The sequence below is a fragment of the Oryctolagus cuniculus genome, chromosome X (assembly GCF_051225735.1).
Source record: "Oryctolagus cuniculus isolate XC-2025 breed Fujian yellow rabbit chromosome X, ASM5122573v1, whole genome shotgun sequence".
Taxonomy (NCBI): domain Eukaryota; kingdom Metazoa; phylum Chordata; class Mammalia; order Lagomorpha; family Leporidae; genus Oryctolagus; species Oryctolagus cuniculus.
The window spans coordinates 1,650,595-1,665,936 of NC_142888.1; the positions used below are offsets into that span (position 1 = coordinate 1,650,595).

The 15,342-nt window shown below is 37.8% G+C and overlaps 1 protein-coding gene across 12 annotated transcripts in view; it reads right to left on the minus strand.

Moving 5' to 3' along the window:
• Positions 1–2,543: 2,543 nt before the first annotated feature.
• Positions 2,544–15,342, minus strand: part of AP1S2 (adaptor related protein complex 1 subunit sigma 2) — a 30,464-nt gene continuing 17,665 nt past the window's right edge. For 6 of the 12 annotated variants that reach the window (XM_008272384.5, XM_089324833.1, XM_089324832.1 and 3 more), the window contains one exon: positions 2,544–3,821. In XM_008272384.5, coding sequence (XP_008270606.1) covers positions 3,774–3,821 — 48 coding nt within the window. In that variant the 3' untranslated portion in view covers positions 2,544–3,773. The other 6 variants (XM_008272386.5, XM_089324834.1, XM_089324830.1 and 3 more) reach the window with 4 other exon arrangements.

Here is a 15,342-nt window from a genome sequence, read left to right on the forward strand (position 1 = left end):
CAAATCTAAATAAAAATTTACTCTGTCAACAGTAAGCTTTGCTGTTCTCACAACTCCAAGTTATTTTAATCTTTGCCAATTTGGTAAATTTTGTTAGTTTTGGCTAAACTCAACACTTTTTTCTATATTTAATGGCTGTTAATATTCTTGTTTGCCTTAAAGAGCAAAAACTGAACAGTTTTGCTTTTAAAGTACTTGAGGGTAGAATAAATATTTTCCTCTGACATCTGCAGTCCCCCATCAGGTGGTGGCTTGCTTTCAGGATGTACATTCTTGTATAGTATGTTGGAAAGCTATATGTATATAGTGTGTGCAGGTAAAGCTACTTTTCATCATTCCCAGGAAAATTAGTGTCACTGCTACTGAATATGCCTACTGTTAAAGCAATTCTGGTATAAAAAAAATCACAGAAAAAAAACCAATATAGAAAAGGCTTCAGGGATATTATCCCTAGATTTCAGATCACAAATGATAAAAAATGCTCTCATGCCTTCTTAGAGATTTTCTATAATTTGCCTTCCATTGACATATTTGGGATTTTGAATTTCAGAGTATGTGGCATTTGGCAATCAGATTTAGGATTCAGGGTTTAAAGGTGCACAAAACACTGAAAAGTTAACAAAAATGAAATAGGAAGAAATTTAAAGATTGAGATTACAGCATAATATCTATTAAGGTTAGGTTCTCTAATTTATAGTTAACAATGAAGTATGTGGTCTAGAATAATTGCACTTTTAAAAATCCAAATTATTCCACTCTAAATGCCTGCTTCACCCTAAAAGTGACTGAAAATTCTCAAAGTATATACTGAGTTCATTAATGCTGAGTCGTTATCACCAAGTTCAGGATTTCCAACACTTTTCTAACTACAAACAAGACACAAACTGTGGTATAGAACGCTGAATTGTCCTAATAGATCAGGGAGGAAACAAGGAAACTGCCATCTTGATCTCAAGACAATTGACATGTTGACTTTTCTCTGGTGTGGAAGGGAGTTTTTAAACTACTGATTGGTTCATTACATTGTCCTGACAAATGTCCATCTTAAATTTACTCATTTTTTGGTCATTTATTTGTTATTTATAATTCAAAAATTCCAAATCTACATTTGGCAGAAACCCACAGGCCTGGGACAGGCATTTGGCACAACTATCAGGACTCACCCATCCCAAATTGGAATGCTTAGATTCGAGGCCCAGCTCCAGTTCGTTTGTTTGTTAAGATTGATTGATTTATTTGAAAGTCAGAGTTACACAGAGAGGTCTTCCATCTGCTGGTTTACTCCCCAAATGGCTACAATGGCCAGAGCTGGGCCGATCCGAAGCCAGGAGCCAGGAGCTTCCTTCGGGTCTCCCATGCAGGTGCAGGGGCCCAAGGACTTGGGCCATCTTCTACCTCTTTCCCAGGCCATAGTAGAGCTGGATCGGAAGTGGAGCAGCTGGGACTTGAACCAGCACCCATATGGGATGCCAGCATGGTAGGCAGCGGCTTTACCCACTACCCACAGCGCCGGCTCCCCAGCTCCTCCAGTTGATTCCAGCTTCTTGCTAATGTACATCCTGGGAAGCAGCAGGTGATAGCTCAAGTATTTGGATCCCTGCCACCATGTGAGAGACCTGGATTGAGTTCTAGGTTCAGTCTGTCCCTGCCCTGATTGTTGGGGGCTTCTGGGGAGTGAATCAGTGAACATATCACTCTGCATCCCTACCTTTCAATTATTTAAGTCAATAAATTAAAAAAAAAAGTTACACAAAGAGGAGAGGCGGTGGGGGGGGGTGGTCTTCCATCCACTGGTTCACTCCCTAACTGGCTGCAATGGCTGGAGCTGCGCCAATCTGAAGCCAGGAGCCTGGAGCTTCCTCCGGGTCTTCCACGTGGGTGCAGGGGCCCAAGGATTTGGGCCATCCTCTACTGCTTTCCCAGGCCATAGTAGAGCTGGATCGGAAGTGGGACAGCCGTGACTCAAACCAGTGCCCATGTGAGATGTCGGCACTGCAGGCAGTGCCTTTTACCTGCTATGCCACAGCACTGGCCCCTCTTTGTTCCTAAATATCCCCGTTATGGGGTGTAGCATTTTCTGTCTACAATAATAGGTCCTTTAATTACAAAACCACTTTTGATTTGTTGTTCATATTAGTTCAGTCTGCAAATATCAGTCCATTTGTTTTGCATGCTAGCATTTCCAGTTCATGGGGGTTGTGGAAGAGGAACCCAGGTGATTGGGAATACTTGTCTGGAATAATCTGAGTTTCTCATTTAGAAGCAGTAGAAAAGTCAACTGCATCAAGGTTTTGAAAGTGGCATTTATTGATTGAAAATATATGTGCTGATAAGCTCTCAGTAGCAAGGAATCCATATTTTTCAGTGAAGTACATGACTTCTTAAATCTTCTGCCACTTATCTTGTGTGTGCTTGTAACCCACCACCAACTTTCAAGTGGAGGGAATTTTCACCATTTTACTGAGAAAAAAATTAGAAATTCTTCCATCAGCAGCTCTCTGTAGCCTGACAAACTTTTGGAAAGAGAGAAACACACTACAGTGTTTTTATGTTGAACATTTATTACAACTAATTGGCGATGTGATAAGACAGTGCTCATGTGGCCTGAATACTGGTTACAATCACAACAAAGCTTAATTCAGCCCAGCAAATACAAGTGAAAGTGTAAACCATGAAGACAGGATATGTTTAAGTATGTATAAAAGTGATGCTGAACAATTATACAGCTTTAAAAAATATAGGGCCAACTAATGCCATTTTACCTCATTCAACTTTCATTATATGAAAGGTGTCTTTTTAAAATTATTTTAAGACTTCTGATAACTAGGCAGTTCCAAGGAAGGAAGGGAAGCTGCTGTGAAGTTTGCAGCAATTCTAATTAGAGGGAAGCAAAATAAAGTTGGTCTTCACAAGCACCCCTGAAGGAACATTCGTGCTTGAAACAATGACTTAATGCAGCACTTCGTGAGGAAAGCAAGATATTTCCTGTAAGATACTGTTACGAAGAATTCCAGGTAAGTTAATATTCCTACTTTATTTTAGGGCATCAACAAACAATGTAAGTAACTAATAACTGTAATCACAAAAATGTCATCTCAGGAGTCAGCTGTCTCAGCCTTAAAAATCATGTGCTCACTATTACAAAACAGTTGGTTCCTCATACCAGGTTCAAAATGCTTAATAATTTTTAGTGTAACATCATTCCAATCTGGCGATTTAAAATAACCTATATTCCCCTTAAGGTAAGTAGTTTCCAGTGGGTATCTTTGGTATAAATTTTTTTTTAAGTTTCAACAAATTTTCATTCATTTGTATGTGACATGTCAGTTCCCTTTATTCTTACGTATACTAAAATGCTGCACTAATCTTTGGTTTCATAAAACCAAGTTTCATATAATTTAAGAGTTTCCTTTTTCAAATACAGTAATTAATAAATATGTGTTGCCTGATTGTTTGATTTTATATGTACACAGGTGTCATTTCCATATATGTTCACAATTCAGATTATGAGAAACTAACTATAAACTTTACTCAGAAAAGGTATCTTTTTCTGCATCATTCTAATCATATTTAAGTCCCTTAATTTATCATTTGGTTAACCAAAGTTCCCTTTTTTTTAAAAAAAAAAGTTGTGTGGGCATAAATGAAGCAGCTTAGCAAAACAGTAATACTGACAAGACATCATTTTACACCATTAGCTAACATGGATATGAAGGCAGTGACCATCTACAGTGTGTAAAATGCCACAGGAAGTCATCAACAAGGGAGGAGAGTTATGTCAGTCCAATTTCTTCAAGAACACTACGTGGGGTTTCAGCTTCCTGTGGAGGGAAAATGTGAGATTCTAGTAAGCAGATTCAGGGAGTTGTAAGGTGGGAAAAGTTGACATGGGAAGACATGTTTGTTTTCGAGAAGAAAGAAAGCAGTTCCGTGTCACTGACAGCCAGGGTTTTGTGCCCCAAACACTGCAGACCATAGACGTTTTTCAGCTTTCATTAAATATTTGCTGATTACCTATCAAAGTGCCAGGCAGTTTTGCTGTCACACAAAAAGCAGTCAAGCCCAATGCAAACTCACTGGCAATTTATGAAATCACTGCTACTCAATTATATACAGGAGCTATTTCAGTGTTAAAATTCAAATCCTCCTCCAAGTGTAAAGGAAACAGCACCCCATCCCCACATGAGTTCCCATAATTCTTCACCTAATGCTGTGTTCCAGGTTCTTTTTTGTTACATGTTTTTATAGAAATGTTTTCCCTCTTGGAGTTTTTACTTGACATATCCACAACATAGAAACTTCAAAAACAGCCACCTTCCCAGACCTCCCAAGGGCAACCAAGAGCATTGGTGGATTCCACATGCAGAAAGAACACTCTAGGTCAAAAGGATTTTTTGTCCTATGTCAAAGAAAGAGGTGGGAGTTTGGCCTAACAGTTAACGTGCCCACATCCCACATCAGAGTGCCTGGGTTTGATGCCAGGCTCGGGCTCCAGTCTACAGCTTCCTGCTAATGGCAGGTTCTGGGAAGCAGCACAAATGGTTCAAGTGATGAGGTCCCGCCACCCATGTACCCATGTGAGAGACCTGGATTAAGTTCCTGTTTCCCTGCCCCCCCTCACCAACAACCAGCAGATGGGAGCTCTTTGTTTTACAAATAAAAAAATTATTTTTTTCAATTTCAAAGAAAACTAGAACAGCTATATCTAGAAAACAATTACTTTAAAATTTTCCAAAGTGGCTGATTTTATATGTCACAAAATAAAAAGGGACCAATTAGGTGATTGTTCAGGTATTACTAGCAACAGTTTAACAAGGCAACACTGTATTTTAATGGAGGAAAAAATGTAACTTATTATCCAATGATAAACTTACTTTTGCATCCTAATTGTGGCACAGCACAAAAATAAGAAGAAAAATTATATTAAACCATAAATCCTTAGGACATTAGATTTAATTGTATGTAAAGCACTTCATGGTGTCAATCTTTTAAATTACCTCAACTCTGTAGTCTGTTTCCATATTTGTAAAACAAGAATAGAACTTACCTTTATATGTTGAAAATGAATTAAAACTCAGTGCCTGATTTATAGTGTTCAAAAACTCTTAGCCGACAGCCACACAACTGAAATCTAAATGAAAGTATTTAGTACTAAACTAAAGGACTATAAACCAATTGTCTAAAGTTCACAAGATGACCATTTAGTATGTGTAACTAATGAAAAAATGGGTAAAAATCAGTTTTAGTAAAAAAGGGTATATATTTTTAAAAGGCAGTCTTATCTATGAAGTATTCTTGCAGCCCAGACATTGAACCTTAAATCTTATCAGGCTATAGATCTAAATATAGATAGGGGATAAAAGAACAAGTTAAATACTGCCACAATAATTCAATCAGCCAAACAGAATACAGGAAATTTTAGAGCAGAAATGACCACCTGGCTTAAAGGGGGGAGAGGGGCAGAAAGCAGACAACTTGTAAAAGACTAAGACATTTCAACCAGATATGATATAAACCTTGTTTGGAATCTGGTTCTAACAAATAAGTCATAAAAAGGCATTTTTCAGGTAATTTGGAAAAACTGAGCCAGGCGCAAGATATTACAATTAATTACTGTTATTTTGTTGGGCATGGTACTTATCTGTTAAGGATACATACTGAAGTATTAAAGATGAGAGTACAGAATGTTTAGGGCTTGCTCTAAAACAGAGCCAAAAATGGGAGGTGGGATTAAGGAAATAAGATTTAAGTTGATGGCTGTTGAAGCTCAGTATGTATGTAAGAGTTCTTTATCCTATTATATTTATATGTCTCGAAGTTTTCATGCTAAATGTTTTGAGGCAGGCACTGGGTACACCCATTAAGTTGCTGCTTGGGGTGCCTTGTGTGAGTCCTGGTTTCTCTGCTTCGGATCCTGCACCCTGGGTGGCAGCAGATGATAACAAATATTTGGGGGGAGACCTAGATTAAATTCTGGGCTCCTGACTTCAGCTTGGCACAGACCTGGCTGCTTTGGGCATCTGGGGAGTGAAGCAGGAGATGGAAGATGTCTGTCTCTCTTTCAAATAAAATGAAAATTTTGGAACTTACACAATACTCCCAAGAGTGATATAAGCCAATCTCTTTCACTTACAATCATTTATAATATTTAGCCTTAACCATCAAATACACTGAACAGCTGATTCACATATTAAAGAAAGCAATCTTAATGTTTTCATGTTAAGAAATTCTTTAAAATGTCCTACAGCCTTTAGTGTATTAATGAAATGCTGCCTACATTGGATCCTATAGTTTACATTCTCAGTTTATGCATGTAAAAATGTCCCACAACTACATCCTGGAACTGGTCAGATTTCCCTAATTTGTTCACTGCCTGCAGTCTTACACAGTGTTTCCTGAAGAGAATCATGTTGCTTTTCGAATATGCATTATTTAAATTATTTGCCCTTTCTAAAAGGCTTGGTTTTGTTTATACATTTTACTTGTTTGAGACTGTGTGAGTAGATTTTTTTTTTTTTTTTGACAGGCAGAGTGGACAGTGAGAGAGAGAGACAGAGAGAGAAAGGTCTTCCTTTGCCGTTGGTTCACCCTCCAATGGCCGCCGCTGCAGCCGGCGCACCGCGCTGATCGATGGCAGGAGCCAGGATCCAGGTGCTTTTCCTGGTCTCCCATGGGGTGCAGGGCCCAAGCACCTGGGCCATCCTCCACTGCACTCCCTGGCCATAGCAGAGAGCTGGCCTGGAAGAGGGGCAACCGGGACAGAATCCGGCGCCCCGACCGGGACTAGAACCCGGTGTGCCGGCGCCGCAAGGTGGAGGATTAGCCTATTGAGCCACGGCGCCGGCCGTGAGTAGATTTTTATAACATAAAATTTAACTTTCACATGTCCACACTGAAATTTTAGCTCAAAATTACCTAGAGAAACTACTATGTATAGTAGTCAAATTAAGAAAAACAGAAAGTAGAATGGGTGGTTACCAGGGTCTAGGGTGAGGGTGAGATGGAGAGTGTTTGACTAATGGGCACAACATTTCTATTATGGAAGACAAAGAAGTTGAGGAGATCTGTTGTACAACTGTGCGAATCTACTCAACACTAATGGACTGTATACTTAGAATGGTTAAGATGGTGAATTATGTTACATGTTTTTTTTTTAACCACAATTTTAAAAGGTTACCTGGAAAAATGAAAATACAAAATGTGTTATTTTATCAAAAGGGATGGAAAAGAAAAGTCATTCACATGAGGCGAAGTACATGCAATACTTTTATTTTAGACATGCAAGAAAAAGCTATTTCAGAATCTACTAATTTAAAGCAAGCAGCTGTATACGGATAACAAAAGCAGCAACATTTTGTTACAGCTCAGCACACAGCATCCAAAGCAAACAGGTATGAGACAATGCATATTCATGCAGCATTAAAACCAGATGAACAACATATTGCAGGGCAAGGGGAGGGATGGAGAAAAAAATGGAAATGAAAGATCAATGTTTCAAATGGATATGACTAAATTTCTCATTTGATAGCCCCAACCAGGTGCTTCAAATGTGGTACATTACAGCGAGAATGGTAAGAATGGAAATAAGTGATCCATAGGTCTATACTGCCTGCCTAGTACTAAGTTTGGTCAACACACATTTTCATAAGTCTTCTTCCAGTTGTTAGCTAGTCCAAGCACCTTTTGAATTTACTGTTTAATGACAACTTCTTAACTCATATAAACAATGAAATATTTGGTACTTTTCCTTTTATAATATGCTCTAGGTTTTATTTAAAAGCATATGCAATAGTGATGGTAAAAGTTTTAATATTCAGAAATATGGTCATAGTTAACAAAGCATTAAGTAGTGAAATGAAGACTCAAAATATTAGGAAGCCATAACTAGTAAAACATGTTTAGGTTTTAAAACTGAATATTAAAATTTTTAACTACATGAATAAACTCAGTATTAATACTTTCAAAGGGCTACTACTGAGCAACAGATATTGCAGAAGCAACTTTTTGGATATAGCTCTCTGACAGATCTTAGAGGGACAATGTGATATTATACAGCACAAATGTGATTACATATATGTGGCACTATAAAATTTCTTAAAAACTGAATGTTTTAACCATAAAATATAATAATCCAAATTAACTTTACTTTGTTGTATTACTTCCACATATACTTTTATGTGATACATTAGAACACATTAGCTCATATAGACTCTATGATAATCACACTAAATAGCATTTCTTTTTGTCCCCCTCCCCACCAACATTGGGAGGCCAATTCACAATATATACCATAGCACTGCTTAGTATGACCTGGCACTTCAGCTGTATTTTCTTTGGTAAACAACTGCCAGGTTTTCTTTAGATTAATAATAGATGATTCATTAATGACAACATGTATGTGTTTAAGATGGAATCTTACTCAAGGCATTTATAGGCCATATTTTTGTTGAGGAGAAATTAAATCAATCGTGGACAGGAATAAGCTATATCAAGTTTACATATATAATGAAAATAAAACAGATGAGTTAGGAATGAGAACAGGAAAAAAATACATCTGTGAAGGTACTTTTTCTGAAACTTTCTATTATTTTTATGCAAGATAACCAGTCACCAAGCTGAGGATATTTTCTTTCATAAGTACGTCAGCTCTCTATTTCCTCTGTGAAATTCTGCATATTCGATGAGTAGTCATTTAGTACACAGGGACATTAAAATATTCATGCCGTGGCTACAAAAGAAATGCATATATTCTTACACACAGTATACAAACTAACACAGGCAAAGATTTCCAGAACATTTGGTTCACAGTAAAGAAAAGTTAACTAAAACTTAAGTTTTTGTTTGCTTTGTTCTTTGGTTTATGGCTTTTAAACAACACCTAGACGTTCAGATTCATCTTTTATAACTTTACTATATATATAATGGTAAACAAAATGATGGCCTAAGCCCTATAAAATCCTGCAGCACGTTATAAGTATTTACTAATAATACTCTGCAAAGACTGTCAGTGTCAATAATCTGGTCACTACTGAGGTTAACTGCAAGTTGAATTAGAATGCGCCCTTCCGCCAGTGCTATTACATGAAGTAGAGATCCTAGAGGAAAATCTTTCTGGAGAAAAAGTGGCAAAGTTGTCAGTCATCTGGTATTTTAAGTAGTGATGGAGGTTTTTAACTGTCACTACAAAAGCATAAACAAACAAACAAACAAAAAACCCGAAGACTGTAACTTTGAGACTAAGGATATCATTATTAAAAGAACCCTCAATCTAATTAAACGAAAAAGAAAGAAAATCCTCAAGAAAGACTTTTTAAAACTTTCCAGATTTGTTAAATGTCTGTGCCTTCAAATTTGTCTTAACAAAATGATTCTAACAAGGAAAAAAAAAACCCTGAGATGAGGTTTTAAACTGACCCTAGAGTGTCTACAGATGGGTTTCTAAGGGAGAGGGCTCATTACCCTTCAGACTCTTAAAGGGATTATACCACCACCAAAAGGCTTGTGACTCCCAAATGTTTAAAACTGCCTACTTATTTGACTGGGTTAAAGGTATCTTCATTTTAACTCAAGTTGGAACTTTAAAATATTAAGCTATAAAATCATGTAAAATGTCCCCCCAAATATGTAATCTATCTCTAAACTTATATAACCATTAAATACAAAAGTATCTGAGTAGAAAAGCCAGTTAAATATTAATCCTCAGATAATTCCTAACATTTAAAGAAACAGCTGAACTTCCCCTGCACAAACTCATACTAGATTATATTAGAATGAAGCAAGTTAAATAATATTAATAATAAATTAAACCCTACACATTTCATCTTCTTACAGAAGTTTTTGTTTTCATATGGAAATTCTACTTCTGTACCAATAGCTTTTGTTATTCATAGCAGTTACTGAATACTTTTTCTGTCAATGAACCTCTGAACCTATTTCAATAGTCTGTGTAAAGAATAAACTATAAACTCCAATGATGGATCATTATCAGGGCAAAATTCCCTAAAAAATGCTTAATGAAATAATCAGGACCATGCCTGGGAATTTGATGTAATCAAACTTGCCAAGTAATGCTAAAAATATAAATAACAAACTTAACAAAATTATAAGTACAAACTGAATTCATATATCCTACTACATTTTGATGCATGTCAGTACTCCAGCACGTATTCTAGTACGCTCTCTTACACCCAATGAAACTCTTGCTGTGATACATATTCTCTGTTTTCTGGAGAGAGAACAAGAAAAGTTTAAGTCTTTCATATAATCTTTCACCTAAATAATACCAGTTCTATGAGTCTTTACAGTTTTGAATGTTTTTGTTTTCTCTCTTAATTTTATATAACACCATGTAAAAACCAACCATAGATATCTTAGGTCCTTCAAGAAAAGAGAAAGGTGGTTTCATAAATAGGGCTCAGTATGTAGCCATTCCTCCACAAAGAGCACTTACTGTGAAGGAGAACAAGTAATTCTACAGGAACAGTTCTCAAAGGTGACCACCCAATACGTTTCCACCACTCAATGGTTATGACAGATCTTTTACTACCTTTTAGGAATGGAAAGGCTTGATGATAATAAGCCAAACTGTTTCTTATAGCTGATGATCCATTTTACTGTACTTAAACAAGAAATTAGCTTCCATTAATTGTGAAGAACACTCTTCACAGGGAGAGAACCCTCCTCATTGATAAAATATCCTTCAAGAAAAGAAACCCAGCTGGCGCCACGGCTCACTTGGCTAATCCTCTGCCTGCGGCGCTGGCACACCAGGTTCTAGTTCCGGTTGGGGTGCCGGATTCTGTCCCGGTTGTTCCTCTTCCAGTCCAGCTCTCTGCTGTGGCCAGGGAGTGCAGTGGAGGATGGCCCAAGTGCTTGGGCACTTGCACCCGCATGGGAGACCAGGAGGAAGTACCTGGCTCCTGGCTTTGGATGGGCGCAGCACACCAGCCGTGGTCTCATTTGAGGGGTGAACCAATGGAAGGAAGACCTTTCTCTCTGTCTCTCTCTCACTGTCTAACTCTGCCTGTCAAAAAAAAAAAAAAAGAAAGAAAGAAAGAAAAGAAACCCTAAAATACCCAAAAACTAAATGTGCTTTTCTTTTCAAAGACAGGGTGAGAGAGAGAGAGAAAGGGGTAGGTAGAGGAGGAGAAAGGGAGGGAGAGGGGGAGAGAGGGAGAAGAGGGAGAGAGGGAGGAGACAAAGGGGGGTGAGGGAGAAGGAGGCAGAGGAAGGGAAGGAGAAAGGGGGGAGGGGGAGAGGGAGAGGGAGAAAGAGTGGGAGAGGGAGAGGGAGAGGGAGAGGAAGATCCATCTTTCAACTGCTGGTTCACTCCTCAAATGGCTATAACAGCCAGGACTGGGTCAGGCCAAATCCAAGAGATAGGAACTCCATCCAGGTCTCCTGCGTGGTTGGCAGGAATCCAGGGACTGGGGCTATAATCTACTGCTTCCCAGGAGCATCAGCAAGAAGTTGGACTAGAAGCAGAGGTAAGACTCTCAGGCACTCTGAAATAGGATGTGGGCATCCCAAGTGGTGACTTAACCTGCTGTGCCACAACTCCTGCCCCTCAATGTTTTCTTTGTCATTTTTAAACTGCTGTAACATGTTTAAAATAATATCATAGTTAAGACTGCTAGAGTCTGTAGAAGTTCTATAAAAATAAATGTCCCAATCATCCCTTAACATTTGATTTTTAGCTTAATGTTACAGATAAGCCGATAATTAATGGACATTTTTTTCTCATATACAAAGAAAATATTATAGTGGATACAATATAAACTCCAGTATTCTGGGTGTCGCACTACCAGTACATCATGTGTGTCACAGAACAATTACTTAAGAATTAGGGCAGGTGACAGGAAAGTCTGTCATAGCACACAAGGGACCCTATGTAGCAATTGGCCTAATATCTTCCACCTGTTGGAATTAGTCATATTTACTATTCAGCAAACTATGAGTTTAATACACTAAAATGCCAGTGATTTCAATTAAGTGGGAATAAAGACCAGAATGGTAGTGAGAAAAATGTTTTTTAAGGTAGTTCTATTTCCCAAACATAAGCCACAAATTGCCCTCAGTACAGATTCTTTAGAGACTCCCCACCCATTTTTTTTTTTTTTTGAATAAAGATATCACAGGTGTATTACTTTCAACCCTGGCAATCCTTTTGTCCATCACTAATTTGTAGACCACTAAGTCTACTGACAACCCTCCACACTATCCACATGTAATCCAACCTCTCCTCCCCAGTCCCCAATGGTTCTCCCCCTAGACGGTGTGTTTCTCAAGGCCATGGCAATGACAACTTGCTCAATTTCACAAATTTAATTCATGAAGAAAAAAACATCTGTTATCACCTCATAAACAAGAAGAGTCTTCTTGCCCACAACCAGTGCTTTTGATCTCAATCCCCTTCTCCCTGCTACCAGAGAATACTTTTCCCTTTATTTTATTCCTGTTTGTCATCATTCTCTCCATTAGATGAAGACTACATCTTCAACATTCCTATGCACTAAGAGTAATTTTGTTTTCAAGCCCCTACAAAAAGGACAAAATGACAACTAAACACAGCAGAGAAATCAAGTTACAGCTGTTCTGGAAACCGCCTGCCTTCCTAAGGACAGATAAACCACATTACTGTAATTTCCTAGATATTCCCCATTCTAGGCATATGACGCAGAAGTAAAACCAACTGGGAAGCTATAACGAACATTGGTAAGCTAGCAATTATCTGCAGGTTTAAGTCTTGTTGGGATGAGAAGTACTGGGTAAACTAGTAGCTGGATATGCAAGGCTGATGGTTTAGTCTCTCGATTTCTCTTTCTACTACCCAATGTGGTAAAAGATAAAAATAATTTACATTTAATGAGAAGCAAATATAAATAAGTTTAATTTGAAGTTATTGCCCTACTGTAGTTTTTCTTGTAAAGGAGCTTCCTGAGTTATTCCTTGCACTCTAAAGTAGCATCCAATTTCCTTCATGTTCAAGAATACGACGGGCCTTTTCATTGTTCCTAATTAAATTCTGTGGCAAAGAAAGCAGTCTTTACGCTCAGCTCTGGAACCCTATTCCTTGTGGTAAAGCCCAAAAGTGCTGGAGAGTATCCAATCTAACTAAGATCTAGTTTGAGCAATGGATTTTAAAAAGGGAGAAGAAATGAAAGCACCTTTTTAGATGACAGTGCTCATGGTGTCAGTCTTATTTCACAAGCATTTTGGAAGTTAACAAGTAATTTTTTTTTTACATCAAGTTAGTGATGTGTGGCAAGAGCTATGTGGTTACTCCAGATGGTTAGTGTCTAAAATGGTCAAGAGCAGATAAGTCCTTTATTCCGTGTACTGAAACTTTTATTTTTGTAAACCTTACTCTAGATTTACCATCTGGACAAAACAATGTACACTTTCATTCACATAGCAGCATTTTTCCATTTCAAAAAATTTGTAATACTAAATACATACTTATTTCACACTGTTAAAAAAGGGAAAAACTTCCAACTTTTTCAGAGGTAATACTTAAGTTGTTAATATCCTGCCCCTAGATCTTTCCTCACTTGATACACTTTGAGAATACTTCCATATCACTACACAGAAATCCACATAATTTCTTTTACAGCTACACAGATTTCATGTGTGGTTGTATCATAATTTTCTTAATCTACTTGCTGTTGATGGAATTAATGGCTTAATATTATACTGAGCATGTTTCTTGATGCATTTGTACACTTCTGTTGGATACAATTCCTTGAACCTTGAAGTGTAATTGATGGGTTAAAAGGTATAGTATAACATTTAATTGTGAATGAACATTGTCTAACTAATTATCCAAAACGAAATACAACTTTAAGTGCTCTAAAGTAGCAACAGAGTGGCTCTCATCTTTTATGACTGAAGAAAAAAAAAAAGGTCTGGTTGATATTTTAATTGGTATTCCCTTAAAAATGGACTATTTTTTCCCATCTGTGAATTACTTATACATGTCTTCTGCCATCTTCTTATATTGTGCTGCTGATATATTACTATTATATTTCTCTTATAAATTTGTCTTTAAAATGACAGGGTAGGCCGGCGCCGCGGCTCACTAGGCTAATCCTCCGCCTTGCGGCGCCAGCACACGGGGTTCTAGTCCCGGTCGGGGCACCGGATTCTGTCCCAGTTGCCCCTCTTCCAGGCCAGCTCTCTGCTGTGGCCCGGGAGTGCAGTAGAGGATGGCCCAAGTGCTAGGGCCCTGCACCCCATGGGAGACCAGGAGAAGCACCTGGCTCCTGCCATCAGATCAGCGCGCGCCGGCCGCGGCGGCCATTGGAGGGTGAACCAATGGCAAAGGAAGACCTTTCTCTCTGTCTCTCTCTCTCTCTCACTATCCACTCTGCCTGTCAAAAAAAAAATGATAGGGTAATTTTATTACATCTGATAGACACTGTTCTAAAACACTAAGGACGAATTACTTTGGCAGTTAGTTGTAGTTTTTAAATAAAAAAGCAGAATAACTTAGCAAATACAATATTAAACTGTAGAGAAATATGTTATGCATATTCTACCATAACTGTATTGTACTTTCCTTGAAACACCCTAAGTTAGGATTTTCTAAATATAAAGGATTCCTTGGAATCACATTTCAAACACCAAACTCTAAATATCTTCACTAAGTAAATGTTTTGTAGGGTGTAAAACAGCAACAACAAGAAAGTCTACATATACAATGAAAGCCTACAAATTCTGGTCATTTAAACTATTCCTCCATTAAGAAATTATCAAATTCCTAAGAGGGATGGGAAAATAGGAAAATCAAAAGTGTTGTGCGTGCCTGTAGGTTAGACATGCTCTTGTTTCCACATAAAAATTCAATTACTTAATAGAAGTTAACATATTTGGTTGTTGTTGAAGAAATTAAATTATATAGTGACATCCTACAAGCTTGGCTATGGGTGAGGTTTTAAAGTCAACTAAATATTATCTCCTCAGTCACTGGTTATCAAGTAAAGGTAATTCTGGTGAGTCGCAGAGGTGATTTTTAAAGCCATTTATGTGCTATTAAGCATATCTGTTCTCCTTTCACAACTTTTAGGGATTTTCTCCCTCCTCTTTTTGCATTTTTCATTAATTTTCAGCCAGTTATTTATACTATGGACTACATATATATTGAAAAGATGTAGCAATCTGTTATTCATTAAGAAATTTTTATTCCATATGGTTAAATTAAACTAGGGTTTCTCTACGTGAGCACAACTGACATTTGGGGCTGGATAATTCCTTGTTTTGGGAGGGGAATGCTGTCCTGTGTACTGTAGGACATTTAGCGGCCCCCTCTGGTCTTTACCTACTAGCTGGCAATAGCACTGTAAC